Raw genomic sequence first — 18442 nt, forward strand, 5'->3', positions numbered from 1 at the left:
GAGGGCTTTGGGGAGAAGAAAGAAAAAAAAAAAAAAGCTTGGCAGCAGAGGTTAGCTCAGGGCCAATCTTTAAAAAAAAAGAAAAAGAAGAAAAACCATAAGTTCTCTCTATCCACCAAAAGAATTGAATCACTCATCATCCCCCCATTCAGAAAAAATAACTTAATATTTCAGTGTATATCCTTCAAGCTTTATGTGCACACGTAGATTTTTGTTAGTTTAACTGAAAAATAAAGATCATATTGCTTTGAATCTGATTTTTTCCAATGAATGATGTCTTATAGACATCTTATTAGCATGTTAATAGATACAAGTACAAATCACAATTATAATGACTGCATAGTGTTCTACTTTATGTGTAATTTACTTAACTAGTCTCCTTTTGTAGAATATTTAGAGTATTTCCAGCTTATTTTCTATTATAAACAATATGTTAATATTATTATATGCTTCTATATGCATCCCTATCCAAAAATTCTGTAGGGTAGTGGTAGAATTGGTGAATTATAAATTGCCCTACAGAAAGTTAATTTTCATTCCTTCTAAAAATAAGTAGAATTAATTCATTTATCCACAGCCAAGCTATCCTGAGAAGTATTGTTCTTTTTGATATTTGGCAGTTGTTTTTCTTCTTTAAAAATATATCAGTTTGCAGGTGAAATAACAATTTGGGGGAATTTGAAATATTCTATATTATGGTGTGTTTTAGGTTTCAAGTACAAACATTGTTAGTGACTTGTGCCAGTAAAAGGCATAAAGTGAGGAATGAAAGTGGATAAAGAATAAAAGAATAATCAGTAACAATCGTTTAAATTTTTAAGTATATGATGAAAGACTCTAGCAAATCTTGTGAGTTATGAGAATGATTCATAAAATAAAGTGACTGAAGTTGAAAAGCACCAAGTTTATGTGATTGGGCAAATAGTCAACCTTTGAAATTTGCTAATGTGGGTAGAGAAGTATGCTTAGTTCATCTAGAACTTAAACCAGAAAAGCCCTTGAAGGACAATTTAAGAATGTTTAAAGACCCTATTCATTTGTGTAAATTATTTTCAATTAGAGTAATAATAGCATAAAAATATGCAACATAATACTTTTCTGATTGTGATACTTTTTGCCTTTAGTTCTGATAGCTAATGTCTTATTATATTGGGAAAAGTATTAGACCTGGATCTTGGACTGATATTCAGCCTTCTAACTTAATCTTTCTGGACATCAGTTTGCTCATGTGTAAAATGGCCAAAGCAACCACCTAAGGATCTTTATAAACATCAATAAAACTATATTCATTTATTTAAGAAATATTTGTTGAGCATCTGCAGTGTGCTAGATACTGTCGTGGGCTTTGTGGATATGTCAACAAAGAAAACAAACAAAAATTCCTGCCCTAAGTTCCCATTCTTATGAAGGGAGACTAACAATAAACATAATAAGGAATTTATATGTTACAGTAAGTATTATGAAAAAAACTAAAACCGGTTAAGAACTATTTTTGTGCAGGTTAGCTGGGAATATGATTTTAAATAAGGGTATTAGGGTAGACCTCACTGCAGAGATGACATTTGAGTAGAGACCTAAAGAATATGTGGGAATGAATCACGTAGATACTTAAGGGGAAAGGTATTCCAGATAGGTAATAGACAAGGCTCTGAGGTTAAAAATGTGCCTGGATTATTTGCGGAATAAATTGAGGAGTTCAGTGTGGTTGAACTGGAATGAGCAAAGTGATTGTGGTAGGAGATGAGGTCAGAGAGATTAGAAGGGGACAGATTATGAAGGGCCTTTGGCTTTTACTCTGAGTGAAAAGGGAGCATTGAAAGATTTTAAGTAGAAGAATGACACATTCAGATTTATCTTTTAATAAAACCCATGCTGGATTTTCTTCCAGAAGGACTGGGCAAAAGGTCGTGCCGTTTTCACTCACATGGGGAGTTCTTCAGAAACAGCAGGTTTACACGTTGGGCAAGATGAGTTCAGTTTGGGGTGCACTTTAGGTTTTAGAGATCATCTGTGAGCGCTCTGAGGAAAGGGTTCAGCTGATACTACGTTTGTGAGTCACCAACAAGGACAAGGAGCTTGCTCAGGGAGAGTAAGAAGAGTAGAGGGATGATGAGTGTTATCTGAGGACCACCACCATTTGAGGGAATGCAGAGGAAGAGACACTCCATGAAAGAGATCAAGAAAGCACAGTAAGATTCTGGATAAACTTTGAAGGTTGCACTAACAGAAGTTCTTGATGGATTTGATAGGGGTATGAGAAAAGAGAGCAGTCAAGGATGACTGCTAGATCATCTTGAGAATCTGGTCTGCTACTAATTCCGGCTGACAATAAAAGGTCCTAAAATGGGCATTTGAAAAATGTGGACCTTTTTCCTGCCAACTCTTAGATGAATTCAAGAGTTTGAGGGACATTGCTACATTGCAGAGATAGAAGGTTGTTTCTGTGAATTGAGTAGAACAGAAAAATTACCTTTTTAATTCAAATTTCATATTAAATTAGACACCTAATTCTACCAGGCCATTTTATAAACTGCTAATCAAGCTTGAGATGATTGCTTTTGTCTCAGGTGCCAAAACTCTGATCTAATCCATTGTGGGCAAGATGATAGAGTAACATGACCTCTGCCTGAGGGACTCTCATCTGAGGGTTGTAGGGTTGGCTGACAATCAGGATACTGTCTGGTATAAGAGAACTGTAATATTTTGCTAGTCTTTGCCCCTGCCTGAAAACAGGTACCCTAAAAGACGGGAAATTATTGATGCCATAAGAATAAACACCATTGTGAAAGGCTCTTCACTATTTTCCTTTCCCAAATTAAATGTCTTCTTAACTTTCTCTCTATATAATATTTTGAAAAGCATGCCAATTTATCAGAAATGAATCCCTATATAGTTATGCTGTAACAAAAGGACCTTATCTTATTTAAATAAATAGTCCCAAACAGACTTTTTTAATTTAGGAGAAATCATTGTTTCCTTTTCAGCTTTGGAGTCACATAGACCTGTGTTTGGTTCTACTTCTGCCACTTATATCTCTTATCTTGGCCAAATTCATTCTCTGGGCCTCAGTTTCTCATCTGTTTTTTAAAAAAATGATAAAACTTACTGTTGTCATAGAGTTATTATGAGGATAAATGAAGTGATATATGTAAAATATTTGATAAGAGTCCAGCACATAACAAATGCTTGATAAGTAGTTGCTCCAATTTTTTTTGTTATTATTACTAAGACATGGAAATAGTCTCATTAAAAATACCTAATCAGTGTTAATGATACTCATTAAAAGAAACTATACTCATTTCTGTTTCTAAAGTATCTGTTAAGTCCACTTCCAGTGGAAAGTATACTGCACAAAGCTAACCAAGTATTTTTATTTTATCTCTGCTTGTCTTTTATGAAACACGTTTGGCTCTTTTGTAGTTCTGTTATGGAAAATATTTTACTTACTCGCTATGTTTTGTAGTTGATTTAATCTTAGCTTGTAGTTTTAAGAGGAGGGTAGGAAGTGCTGTTACCCAGTCTCCAGCACCATTGCCTGTGACTGCCTCGTATTGCCGTTGCATCCACAGAGACTCCACATCCACACTGTCTACATGGCAGCATTCGGATTCCCAAACACAGGTTTTGTAGGTGTCCGCAGTGTTTCCTCATACACAGAGTAGTCCACTCCAGGTCTGAAAGACATTTCTGATTTTTTCTCATAACTCCAGACAATTATTGTTCTTGTTTACATTTCTAGGTTTGAAGAAAAGGCCCAAATGGATCCCCTTAGTGCTCTGAAATATTTACAAAATGATCTTTATATAACTGTGGATCATTCAGACCCAGAAGAAACAAAAGAGGTAAAGGGCGTAATAAACTTCAGAAATTGAACATTTTAAAATAAAATGTCTTCCTGACTTACATTTGCTGATTTTGCTCTCGGATGTTTTAAGGAAAGTATGATGACACTGATAATCTTAAAAATGGTACAGAGCAGATGAAATAAAAATTGAATAGGCATATTTTCATGTGTTAATATAAGATTCAAGTCGCACAAAAAATTCTTGATCCATTCAGAAAAGGATTCTCGGGTATAAAGTTTTAACTTAGACATTAGTTTTGTGTATTGGGAAGGAAATAGAAATTTTTACTACTTCTTTAGTCCCATGCCGCCTTTATTTAAGGATTACATAATGCTTCAATATAAACTTTTCTGTTGATACTCCATAATCCCCTAAGTGAAGAAAAGCTCTCCTTTTTTGTAGGGAAAAAGTGAAGAGGTTAATGGAAGTAGAATCCTTGCTACCTTGATAGTTAGTTTTATGAATGTCATAGCAGTGTAATTTGACTATAGGCTACTAACTTCATTCATCTGTAGTCCCTAAGCTTGAGAAATTAGTAACAGATCGTTACTTTTCAGTTTTTTTGTTACATAACATGGGATGGAAGCAATTGTTTCTGAATATTTAATATTCTTAGGGCATATTTGCTTATTCACAGTGTGTGAATATACTTACGGAGAGTTTCATGGTCTTATAGCCTCTCATCCCACTAACTTCTGAGATTACTTTTGTCACTTTTTCCTTTTGCCAGCCATCCTTGTCCATAGTTCATCTAGTATCATCTGAATTGCAATTCATTTTACCTCTAACTCACAGAATTGGTGCTAATTATATGTAGTTCTGTCCCTTACATCTTTTCCCCTTTTAGCTCTTGCTTTGTTTTGGCTTTTTAATAGCAACATCAAGCAGTGCTTTTCTCTGCTCAGCATTGACACAGGTTTCAGACTTAATGTTGAATCACTTTCAGGCACCAGGTTCATTGTACTTTCAAGTAGTAGAGCCTGCATGTCCTTGGCACCAAAACAAAGAGATACTCTTTCATAGTCGCCCACTGTGAAAATAAGTCTTATTTCTCTTACTCAGTATTGGTTACAGCCCTTCACCAAATGGAGGCTCAACAGAATGCACTATAGAACCCCCCTGAAGGAGGACAGTTAGTTGTCTTTCCTTGAATCTTCAGTCAATTCATAATACTATTTAAAATAGTGGAAATTATCATAGTTTTGCCATGTAACAGAATGTATTTGGTTTAATCTGTTATGGCTTATAACTGAATAAGTTGTGAAAAGACCCTTAATGTTCATTTTGTTAGACCACGCATTTGAGAGTTATAGATTTCCTTGTGTTTTTGCCATACTCTATCTAAAATGGCTATAGTCTGGGAACGTTATTTTTCTCTGATTTTTTAAAACCAAACCAAACCAAAATATTGCAAAGTAAATAATTTCAGCTGTGTGAGCTGCAAGTAAGCCAAAGAAAACAGACAGTTTGTTCTTAAAACTAAGCTAATAGGAAAAACCAGGACAGGGAGGTATCTCAAGTTCAAACAGAACCATTTAAAAAATTTTGGTACTAGGTTTCTCTTTTTCCTCTTTTCTGAGTAATATCAAATTATGATTTGGATGCCACAGACTTCCATTCCATTTCTTAAAAGATTCATCTATCAAGAGTTGTTTAGCCCCAGTAGAGAAGTTAGTAAAAATGGTGTTGTGCAGGTGTGTGTCAGCATCAGAATCACTTCAGAAAGTTTTTCAAAACAATACCTTCGCTCTAAGATTCTCTTCTGTCTGCTCTTATGTAACAGGAAACTGAACACACACCTGACATTGAGAATTACTGGCCTATAAGGTTATTTTGTTTTAAATTGTGTTAATAGCTTTTGTTTTGAGGGAAAAGAAAAATCCCTTGGTGACAGTTCCAGTATATATACTTAGAAAATTTAGGGGCCAGCCCGGTGGTGCAGTGGTTAAGTTCACACGCTCCGCTTCTATGGCCCAGGGTTTGCCAGTTCGGATCTCGGGTGCAGACATGGCACCGCGTGGCATGCCATGCTGTGGCAGGCATCCCACATATAAAATATAGGAAGATGGGCATGGATGTTAGCTCAGGGCCAGTCTTCCTCAGCAAAAAGAGGAGGATTGGCAGCAGTTAGCTCAGGGCTAATCTTCCTCAAAAGAAAAAAAAAGAAAATTTGTTAAGCATATAGATCTTGACTGATAAGAAATCATTCCATGTCTCTAAAAAGGCCTCACTGCTATTCATTTTCTTTACTAGCTTGTTTTTGTTCTGTATGTATGTTTTACAAAATTTTCACTACATTAAATGATTATATCAGGAACTAAAAGTAGTTTTTAGATTTTTCTCTTTTTTTTAGGGAGCAGTTACCATGATGATCATCATCACTGTGCCTGTTTTTGGGGAAATGATGGTGGACCACCAACTATATACCAAATAGTGGTTCTTTGCTTTCCTCCAGTCTCCAGAGCATGAGTTCTAAATTGGTGATGAGCTTCTAATAAACGTTATGAAAATGATATTTTTTTTCCAGAAAAAGGCAAAGAAAAGAAGGCCTAAATTAATTCTACCATTTTCAGAGAGGATTCTATAATAGAGAAGGAATAGGTAAAACAAGTTTTCAGCCAATGTTGCTCATTTTATATTAATTATACTTCTGCTGAGCTTCCAAGGTACTGGTGTCATTCATTTAATAGATGTGTATTGAGTCCCTACAATATGCCAGGCATGTAGGCACAGGAGATACATCAGTGAACCAAACAACATCCCTGCCCAGGAAGTACTTAGACATACCAGTGGAGGGAAACAATAACATATTAAATTAGCAAATTATAGAGTACATTAGAATTTGATAAGTATTATGGAAAAATTAAAAAGGGATAAAAAGAGTAAAGGGAGATCAGAAGTATAAGAGGTGAGAATTAGGCAAGTGCAGTATTAAATAGGATGATCATAATAGGCCTCATTTAGAAATGAGATTTGCACAAAGACTTGAAGGATGTGAGGGAGTGATCTAACTAGATAATTTGGGGAAGATAATTTCTGGCAAAGGGAGGGGTAGAACAAAAGAACCTAGGATGGGGGAATTCTGGCTTTGTTTTTGAGAACAGCAAGGAGGCCTGTGTGGCTGGAGTAGAGGTAAGGAGGGTGAGAATAGTCAGAGATGAGGTCAAAGAGGTAAGAGCAGGGATTGGGAGAATAGATTGTGAATAACTTTGTAAGTCGTTGTTGGGACTTTGACTTTTAGTCGAAAGGAATAAGGAGCCAGTTCAGAGTATTGTGTGTGCAGAGAAATGATATGGTCTCCTTTATGTTTTAATTAGATCACTCTGACTACTGTATTGAGAATAGACTAAAGGGGAACAAGGATGGAAGCAGAGAGACCTATGAGGGAGGTTGTAGAAATCGAAGCAAGGAATTGTAGTTCAGACTAAAGTAGTAGGAGTAGAAATGGTGAGAAGTAAAATAGATCAGATTCTCAATATATTTTAAAGGTAAAACCAACAGAATTTTATGATGGATTGGATGTAGGTTTTAGAAAGAAATGACTTCAAAGTTTTTGGGCCTGGGAAACTAGAAGGATGGAGTTACTGTTAACTGAAATGAGAAAGCTCTGGGTGGAGCTGGTATCTGGCGGTTGTTGGGGACTCATGACTGGAATCAAAATTTTAATTTTGGATTTGTTCAGTTTGAGATGCCTATGAAACAGCCAACTTGAGATGTTGAGGCGATAGTTGGATATTGAAGTCTGGAGTTTGGGGGAGAGGTCTGGCTTTATTCAGATTATGTACTATTACTTGGTACCTAGTAAAATTCTAGACCAGTACATATCAGTTCCACTTATTTAATCAGATTGCCAAAATAACAGTTTTCTCCCCATCCTTCTGTATGTAGAGTCAATAAAGTTTATCTTTCACCTTAGAAGTTAGAAAAGAGAAATGAATTAACCCCCAAGTAAGTAGAAGATAGGAAATTAGTGAAATAGGAAACTAACAGTAGAAAAAATAAAAGTGAAAAGTTGGTTCTTTGAAAAGGTGAATAAAATTGGTAAACCCCTAGCAAGATTTATCAAGAAACAAAATAGTGAAAACATGAATTATCAACATTACAAATGAAAAGGAGAAATCATTACAGACCCTACAGATATTAAAAGGATAATAAGGAGATATTATGAACAACTTTGTCAGCAAATTCAGTGACTTGATGAAATGGACAAATTCTTTGAAAGACAAAACTTACCAAAACTGACACAAGAAGAATTAGAAAATCTTAAGGAACTCCATATCAGTTACAGACAGAGATTGAATTTGTAATTAAAAACTTTTCAACAGATTAAATGCTAGGCCTGAATGGCTATATCAGTAAATTCTCAACCATTTAGGAAAGAAAAAATGCCAATTCTATATAAACTGTCAGAAATCAGAGGAAGACAAAATACTTTCTAAATCCTTTTATGAAGCAGCTTAATGCTGATGTAAAAACCCAAAAAAGACATTTTACAAGCAAAGAAAATACAGACCAATTCTTGTGACTGTAGATGCAAAATTCCTAAGAAAATGTTAGCTGATTGAATCCAGCAATATATAAAAAGGTTAATGCACAGTGACTGAGTTGGGGTTTATCCTAGGAATACCAGGTTGGTTTAACATTTGAGAATCTATCAGTGTAATTTACCACATTGACAGAACGGAGAAGAAAAACCATAGATCATCTCAATAAGTGAAGAAAAGCAATTGACAGAATTCAAAACCCATTCGTGATAAAAATTCTTAGCAAACTAGGAATAAAAAAAAGATATATCCTAAATCTCATAAAGGGCATCTATGAAAAAAATACAGGTAGCACTATACTTAATTGTAAAACATTACACCCTTTTCCCTAAGATTATGATGAGGAAAGAACATCTGCTGTCAGCGCCTCTATTCAGCATTGTACCAAGTCCTAGCTAGTGCAAGAAGGTAAGAAAAAGAAATAAACAGCATATAAGTTGGAAAGGAGGAGGAAAAAGTGTTTGCATTTGTAGATGCCATTATTGTGTACATGGAAAACCTCATGCAATCTACAACACAGTATGCTAAGATAAGTGAATTTAGCAAGGTTACAGAATAAAAGGTCAATAGGAAAAAACCCAATTATTTTTGTGCTAGCAGTGGACAGTTAAAAGATGAAATTTTAAAACCTGTTTGTATTAATAACAAAAAATAATCAAATACATAATGTCTATTGAAAGAAATTAAAGAATACCTAAATAAATAGAGGGATAAATCACATTTATGGATTGAAAGACTAAAAATTGTTAAGATGCCCATTCTCCTCAAATTGGTTTTTATTTTAATACAGTTTCTATCAATATTCAGGCAAGTTTAGGTTTCTTTTTTGTTGTTTCTGGACTAGCAGAAACAATCTTGAAAAAAGAAAAGCAAAGTTGGAAGTCTCATACTACCTAATTATAGGATTCTATATAAAGCCACAGTAATCAAGGCACTGTGGCTTAAGGATAGACAAATAGATAATAGAACAGAATAGAATTCAGAAGTTGACCCACATATATGTGGTCAGTTGACTTTTTGAGCAGGGTGCCAAGTCCACTGGGAAAAAGAAAGTGTTCTTAACAGATGGTGCTAAATAACTGGATATCCCAACCTATATCTCACTCTTAACACAAAATTAAGATGGATTATGGATCTAAATATAAAACCCAGAACAATAAAACTTCAAGAAGAAAACAGATTATCTTCACAACCTTGGGATAGGAAAAGATTTCTTAGACTTGACAAATGGCACTAATCATAAAAGAAAAAACTTTATAAATTGGACTATAAAAAAATTAAAATTTCTACTCATTACAAGACATATTAAAAAAATAGGCAAGCCACAGACTAAATAATATTTGCTGTAGATTTATCTGACAGAGGACTGATACACAGGATATGTAAAGAACTTTCTATATTTTAAACTCTTCCTTTCACCCCCTTTTTCCCTAACTCTTTCTTAGATAGCTACTTCTGGAATATTTGTCAAATTTCTGACCTTCAAAAGACTTCTAATCAGGGCTCACAAATATTAGTGTGATTGATACCTGAAGTTTTAAAGTCTGCAAGCATAGGTGTGAAATACAGCTGAGGAATCGGTGGTATCAGCTGCTCAGGCCTTGCCAAGTGCCAAGTAACTCCACTGAGAGTCTCCTCATTTGTCTACTCTTATTCCTTCCTTTAACTTGCCTATTTGCCAGCATCCTCATCAAGATAAATATAAATAGTTCTACAGTTTTACTTTTTACCAATTTGTTAAATTACCTGTGTTGAAATAGTTTTCTTATTTTGTTTCATTGTTGTTGAGTTACATGGTCTGTTTTAAAGTAATTGGCTAGCCTAGGAATCTAATCAACGTTTGTAACATTACTTCAGTGTATAAAGGCCTATGAATCTTTATAATTATATAACAGTATAATTATACATGACTGTGGAATCCCAATCTAAGTTGTAATTTAGGAATGGCCTATACATAATAACCATGCTTTTTCCTCAGAATTTAATTTACACAGCAGAGAGATCAGGTATTTTACAGTAGCATGTATTTATTTAATTTTATTTATTTACTTTTTTTTTGAGGAAGATTAGTCCTAAGCTAACATCTGCCGCCAATCCTCCTCTTTTTGCTGAGGAAGACTGGCTGTGAGCTAACATCTGTGCCCATCTTCCTCTACTTTATATGTGAGATGCCAACCACAGCATGGCTTGCCAAGCTGTGTGTAGGTCCACACCCAGCATCTGAATTGGTGAACCCTGGGCTGCCAAAGTGGAACATGTGAACTTAACCACTGCGCCACCGGGCAGGCCCCAGCATGTATTTATTTTTTAAGTGAGAACGCATATATACTAAAAATTCAAGAGGGCTGGCCTGGTGGCACAGCAGTTAAGTTCTCACATTCCGCTCCCATGGCCTGGGATTCGCTGGTTTGGATCCCAGGAGTGGACCTACACACTGCTCGTCAGGCCATGCTGTGGCAGGTGTCCCACAAATAAAGTAGAGGAAGATGGGCACGGATGTTAGCTCAGGGCCACTCTTCCTCAGCAAAAAGAGGATTGGCAGCAGATGTTACCTCAGGACTTATCTTCCTCAAAAAAAGTAAAATTCAATAACTGTGTGCAGGACACCAATCTATCTATATTTGATAGATTCCCAAATGAGTAATTTTCTTTTTTATTTCAGTTGACCTGTTGTTCCTTAATAAATACATACTTTAATAGATTTTAAAAATTAAATAATTGAAGGACTTGGTCCAGTATTTTGGAAAATGATAATAGCAGGCCAGTAGAAAAGTCAGCGTATTCTTTAATCTAAATGTGGTGTTCTTATTGCCACTATTTGGACTTATGCAGCAACATGAACTGAGACTTCCAGTGGCTAATAAATGGTCAAAATTACATGTTATTTTTCTCCAACGTGCTTAGCCAGCTAATTTGCTTCTATTTTTCTTTGACAGTTTCAGCTCCTAGCTTCAGCTCTGTTCAAATCTGGTTCAGATTTTACAGCTCTGGGTAAGTATTCCAATATAGTTTATCCAGCCAGATGCCCTGGCAATTGGGAGGTTGGATTTTGATTTATTTTAAATGAAACATTAGGTGAGATGTTCATCCAAACAAATGAAGCAGGTTTCAAGATAGCATGCAAAATTTCTAATAACCTGTTACAAGGTTATTTTCCAACCATCAGTCACCAGTTCATGGATCAGTTTGCAGTTTCTGTTACACCAGTTACTGAGCTACTCTGCAAACAGGTGGCAATAGAAGCATGATCAAAATTAATTAATTTATATAGCATTGTTTTGGAGTTCAGGCTGTATTACTGATATACTTACTATGAGATAGCATTTGTTGGTTGAATGGTTTTTCCTCTCAGTGTGTTCTTTGTGGAATTGTGAGGTGTCAACAGAATGGTGATGGGATAGTAATGAAATAAATGTTTAGGAGCAGAGAAGATAAATTAGCTCCTTCCTGAAAATGGTAATTTTTTCTATGTTGGTATCTTCATTGTTTTAAGTGTTTCTCAAACACCCCAGATATGGCCATCAGTCTTTGTTTAGGAATACTCTCATTGAGTATTAATGAGTTGTTAAAGTGGTTAAACTAGGCTATGGTAAAGTGAGGAGTCTGTAGAAGTTCCAGAACCCAGAGCTTTAGTCAGGTGAATTTTCAAGGATCTTTTTGTTAGCATAAATCATTATTATAGCTTCAGTATTTCAACAAGATAGTTGCCTTTTAAAGTATGAGAATTTCCTCTTATCATTATAAAATGTCACACGGTGGATACATATTTATCCCATTGATGTTAGTGCTGTTATTTGCCTTAGAATTGAGCAATAGTAATGAAATTTTCCAGTGTATGTAATATAAATCCTACTTTTTATCTTTGGAATAAAATAACACTTTGGGATGTCAGTTTAATTTCTTCTTCTTTGTCCTTTTGTCTTTTTAAAGGTCTTTGTCTTTGAACCATACCTCAAAGGAAAAAAGAGATATATAATTCTGGTGGTTTTCACTGGGATGGGAAAAAATAGCAATGTTCTTTGGGGTCTTGCCCTTTCTTTTTCCATAACAAGTAATTGAGATTTCTCTACTGATCAAAGCAGCTCCAATCCTGAGTTCTAATTCCAGAATATGTGGGATTCCACAGGGCAAGACAGAATGGACTACTATAAAACATAACTCCAATAGGTTCTCCTAAAAATTTAGAGAATTGTTTACCACTATTCCGTGCACTCAAGGGCTTTTAAAGAATATTTTTAGGCTGTTAAAAATCTCAACCTGGTGATGTAGAATTTAGATGTAAGCATTATTTTAGAAAGTTTATACCCTTTTGAATTTTATCATTTGAAACAAAGATCCAGTGATACATGAATTGGGAGCCTGGCACATAGATGTTCAGTGTGAATGAATGTGTGCCTTGTTGTGTATGGACACCACAGCCCAGAGCCATTATTTTTATTTCTTTGGTAGGCAGCACTAAAATGTCTCTGGCTGACTTATATTTAACCTTTAGAGCAAGAATTTCATGGCAGTTATTTAAATATGTTAGGCTAATGTGAGCAAATATTCTACCTTTAGCTTAACTCCTTTCTTCTGTCTCTGCCCTATTCACTGTAAGCTAACATATTTTGTTGGAAGTGATTTGTTTTACTTGGATTCTAGAAAACAATAGAAAAAAATACAAAAAGGGAAAATTCCTATTGGGTCTTATTTCCTACCTTGAAGGGAGGCAGTATGTTTAGCAGTTAAGAGATCAGAGTGTGGTGTAGTGGTTAAGACTCAGAATCTAGGTTCAGATACCAGCTCTGCCACTTGCAAATTTTAAAAGTGACTTTGAGCAAGTCACCTTTTTGATCATTAAAGTAGTGAGAGTACTACCTCAAGTTGTTGAGAGAATTAAATGCAATAATTATGGAAAACAGCACAATAAAACACTTAGTAAGTGCTCCATTCAGGGTATTGTTATTATCACCTCCCTCAAAAATATAATCTTCTTTGTAACATTGGTAAATTTGGATGAGATGCAAATTCAGGTTGTATGCTAATTTTAACAAGGAAAAATTTGATATATTATTTATAAACAAAAAGATCTTTTCATGGCTATTTAGAGTTCCTGGTTCTTGTTCTCATTCATTTTCTATCAGATTTTTTTACCTTTACTCTACTTAGAATTGAAATCAAATGGGTTATTTTATGTGTAGATGTATACATCTTACATCTATAGATAAAATGAATATTTCATTTTCTGAATTCTCCCCCCAAAATTTTGCCTCAGCCAAATTTCCTATCTGCCTTCAGAATTAATCCAGTTTATCTTAACTTCTTGGTGAGAATTAAAAGTATTTACTAATGTTATATGTAATTTAAAGAATTAAAGCTGGAAAGTGATTTACAAACAGCTGGCATTATCTTAGTTTTGGGAAATGACTAACTTTAGAGAAAAATGACCTCTGGGGGTCTTTAGCATAGAGTTTTTGGTGGCTGTGGGTACTTTTAAGCTTGAACTCAGAGGTCTATTTTCCTAATTTATATTGTTGATTCATTAACATTGAACTCACAGCCAACAGCACTATATCTCATTCCTGAACAAAGCTTATCTAACACATGTATTTTCTCCATAAGGCATATCACAACCTTCTCGCCCTTGAGGAATACTAGATAGCCCTTCAGCAGTATACTTGGGGGCCATTTTAAGCAGTGAAGTCACCAACAAAAAGTACAGAAATGTGAAGAACATGGCACTAAATAGACTGTGTAAAAGACACTTGAATATGAACAAAACCAAACAAACTTATTTATCAAATTGGTAACATTACCACACAGAAGGGAAAAAAAGAAAATTAAACCAAAGTATAGTGCTTAGACTATATACTTTCAGGAAATAGATTCTAAAGACCAAAAAAGCAAAGAAATCTTGAGTTTTTGCTGGTAGTGGTATGGGTAAAGTAATTCTAGAACTTGTGTGTATTTTAGGTTGAGCAAATGAGTAAATATGATGTTGCTGGGGGGAGGTTTTCTTAGTGGAAGAAAGGAGATGTAAATATGGAATAGGCTAAGGGAGAGGAAGAATCCTATGTGGTTCTTAAAAAATTGGAATTAGCAATAAAAGCATGTACTAATGATTTTATTTAAAAAAGTGTATATATAATATGTGTGGACATATATGAATAGGCCTACGACAACAGCAGCTTTGGCAATTAGCACAGCTGATTTTGGTTTCTAAATATCATTCACCACTAAAAGGAATTAGGGCTCCTTGGATAAATGTCTGACTCCAGAGCTGTGTAAAGTGAGCTTGCATATCTTGCTGCACCAGAAAGTAAGGAAGTACTCAAAAATTAATGGAGAAATTTCAAAAAGACATAGAAGCCAGCTCAAAAGAACTCTTACTGGCTAAATCTGGGACAATATGAGTATTAAAATGAATAATGATAGTAATGGACATAACATACTGAACAAGAAAAGGATCCATGAGTATATACTAATGCAAAGAAATGAAATGGAGGGAGGAAAAGCTCTTCTTTACAATTAATGTCAATCAATAAATCTAAAGGAATTGTAGTTAGAAAATCACCATCATATAAATAATTGTTGTAGCAAGAATCATCAGTGAATGCTAAAGTCATTGGGTGCATTTGTTGGGGAACAGGATATTTGCACAGTCTAACACTATATTCTCATCAATATCTTATTAATTGCAAAGGTAGAAAAGAACACCTTTACATTGGAGAAATCTGGCATGCACAAGCTTAACCAGGTGATCAAAGTTAACATCATCAGTATTGGGAAAAACTGATAACCTGTGCTTCCTGAGGTGATGCACTGAGAAGGACACAGTATCACTTATGTAGTCTTCTTGCAAAAACAGCATAAACTGAATCTGATCATGAGGAAGCAATCAGACAACTCAAATTTAACACATTCTGCTACATAACTGGTCTGTGTACTTCATAACTATTGATGTCATAAAAAACAGAGGCTGAGGACTATTCCAGACTAAAGAGACTTGCAAACTAAATCTAAATACAATGTTTGATCTTGCATTGAGTTTTAGATTAGTGGGGAAAATGACTAAAGAAGATTATTGAGATATAAATGTTAAATTTTCTAAATTTAATATAAATTTATTGGTTTTTTAAATTTAGTGGTTATTTAAGTGAATGTTCTTGTTAGGTGAAATGAACTCAAGTATTTAGGGGTGAAGATGTCTACAGTTTTCTTCCAAATTATTTCACAAAAAGAAGTTTGAATGGGGTACACACACACACACGTAGAGAGAGATTGAGAACGTAAGAGGGAAAATGTTAATTGATGAATCTAGGTGAAGGGTATATGAGTGTGTGTTGTACTATTCTTGAAACTTATCTATGAGTTTGAAATTTTTCAAAATAAGTTGAAAAAAATTTAGAAAACAGAAAAGCATAAAATAGAAAAAAAGAATATCTCACCATTCAGATATAACCTTTGTTAACTTTTTAGAGTATTTCCTTCCATTCATTTCTATGATATGATAGATAGTAGGCTTTGTTAAAGCTTAAACTTGGCTCAAAGGAATAAACATTTGCCCTCAAACTTAAAATAATAATAAAATTTTTTTAAATAAAAAGGAATGTACCTTTCTGGAGGCATTGTTTATTTTCCTTCCAGGAAACTGGTATCCTTGGCAATATTACATTCTATTCATGTTCTTTATGAGATTAAAAAACAGATTGCACCTAAAACTGTATTCTAAGTTGAAGAAAATTGGTCCGATTTGAAATAGTTTTCACTAAGTATCATGGCATGTATAACTCTGGCTTTATTTTTGTTTCCAGTGGCACTCAGTAGGGTTCTCATGTGTCAGTTAGCCGTGTCAGGAATGGCTAACGACTAATTTGTCAATGTCAAAGGACTAGTTTGTTTGTTATTTACATACTTCATATGTGCATTAAAAAATTGAAGCAGCTAGGAGCAATACACTGGCTGACTAAAGGAAAGAGGTAATCTCACTGCATATTCCTTTGGCTGGAGCAAACTTGAAAATTAAACATTTACTAGAGGTTAAAGGGAAAAAATCCTTTAGTTCAATGACCCCCACCTTTTAAGAATGTCATCCACTTTCTAATATTCATCTGGATAAAAGTAGTTCATTGCTCTGTTTTCTACGTAATGTGTGCCTAGCATAGAGCCTGGTACATAATACGATAAAAATATGGTATTTGCTGTGTGCCAGTGCCATTCTACATATGGGACATGCATTTCTTTCCCTCAGCCGTCTATATTTTCACCTCAGTTCTCTGAGACTACTTCCAGCTCCGAAGGTTTGAATGATTTTAGACGACTTTCTAAAGACCCCTTTCATTTTGATTTTATTATATTTTTATTATCAAAAAAGTTTTAGTGGTTCAGAAGTGTTTATAAAGTCAGAAAAGAAGAGTGAAATTTCCTCAGTGGACTAGAAAAGAAAATGCTTGTAAGGAAAAGAGAGAAATCATTATCAGTTACTAAAGTGCCAGTCTTTTGGCTAGGTGCTTTTCACATAATTGCATTGAATCTGCACAATAACTCTGAAGTAAACAGGGTTATCACAGATTTACAGCTGGGAAAACAGTTGCAGAAAGGCTGATTAACTCACCTAAGTTCACAGCTAGTAGAACTTGGATCCAGACCCTTGTCTATCTGGTTTTAAAGCCTGATTTGGTTTTAATTTTTCCATTATACATTGCTGCTTTTCTCAACTACCTTTTCTGTTACATGTTGAATTTTAAACACAATGGATGAGTTTCTTTGTATCTCTCCTTACCAGGCTTTTCAGATGTGGATCACACCTATGCTCAAAGAACTCAGCTCTTTGACACCTTAGTGAACTTCTTTCCTGACAGCATGACTCCTCCTAAAGGCAACCTGGTAGACCTCATCACACTGTAACTGAAGAGGCCCTGGACGGTACTGGAGACCGGGAGTCTGCTTTCAGTATTGTGGATTTCAACTCTGTTGACCGACCGTTAGGCTGCAGTGATTGAGGACTGCACCAGAGTTCTGAAGGGATCTTTGTCACAAGTTTTAACCCTCTTCCTTCATACCTGACCTCAACCCCATTCTCCTCATCCCATTCCTAAATTAGGCTAATAAAGTGAAATTGATATACTTTCCATTTAAATATATATATATTTTTTCTTACTTTAACTTTTAAGAATTAATGAGTATAAAAAAATCAGGCAGGTTACCCTTTTCTGATTTTTATTTCATTTTTTAAAAATTGGGACGAGTAAGCACTATTAGACTCAGCGCTACAAGAACTGGGATTTTGTTGTTGTTGGGTTGCTTGGCCTTTCTTCTTTCTCCTCCCTTCCCATTTCACTTTATCTTGCTTCACATGACTGCTTGTAAGTGGTGTTACTTGTTTACCTCTTCACTTCGTTCTTAACAGTATATAGTTCTATAGGACAGCTGATGTATGTTAAGGTGATGTATGTGTCTCTGTTGACTAGAGTCTTAGTACTTTAAACATTGAACAATAGGAGGAACAGAGGGCTCAAATTTGCACTCCTTATTGTAGAACTAAAAACTGAACCCCAAGGTTGATCTAGGCACTTATCTGAGATTGGTATGTAGTATTTCTATGATGATATATTTTATAGTGGAAATTACAGTAGCTTTGAGTCACAGAAACCTTAAACTGAGGAGAGTATAGTTCAGAACCTTTAAGAGCCATTCTAAAAATTACCAGCAAGAGGATTCTAATAGTAATTAATATGTTCACTTACATCTTCATAGCAGTTTTGGAAGAAAATGTCTCTTTCCTCTGGTAGAGCTGTGCAGAACTAGGGCTTCCATTTCTCCTTGTGCTATCTCTGTGGTATTTTCCTTTGGGAGGGTGAGTTTCCAGAGCTATGCTTTTATTTCCATACACATTGGCTCCCTGCATCTGCCTCTGTGTACTGATATGTTTTAATAATAATGGTTTGTAGTTGTCTAAGGGAATAACAGCTAAAAGGCATTTCATTAAGCACACACACTAGGCTTTTTTTTAATGGAGAAAAAAATAATGGTGCAAATATTTTTTCATTGAACTAAAAGAAAGGTATGGCAGAT

General features: G+C 34.9%; 1 protein-coding gene across 21 annotated transcripts in view; it reads left to right on the top strand.

Moving 5' to 3' along the window:
• The window catches only part of MKLN1 (muskelin 1), a 311721-nt gene extending 294226 nt beyond the window's left edge, over positions 1-17495 (top strand). For 16 of the 21 annotated variants that reach the window (XM_070513561.1, XM_070513567.1, XM_070513597.1 and 13 more), the window contains 3 exons: positions 3740-3842; positions 11326-11380; positions 17154-17495. In XM_070513561.1, the coding sequence (XP_070369662.1) occupies positions 3740-3842; positions 11326-11380; positions 17154-17275 (280 nt within the window). In that variant the 3' untranslated portion in view covers positions 17276-17495. Of the gene's footprint in view, positions 1-3739; positions 3843-6198; positions 6397-11325; positions 11381-17153 lie in introns of those variants that run through there. The other 5 variants (XM_070513623.1, XM_070513632.1, XM_070513638.1 and 2 more) reach the window with 2 other exon arrangements.
• Positions 17496-18442: the final 947 nt, after the last annotated feature.

The sequence above is a fragment of the Equus asinus genome, chromosome 1, assembly GCF_041296235.1.
Source record: "Equus asinus isolate D_3611 breed Donkey chromosome 1, EquAss-T2T_v2, whole genome shotgun sequence".
Taxonomy (NCBI): Eukaryota; Metazoa; Chordata; class Mammalia; order Perissodactyla; family Equidae; genus Equus; species Equus asinus.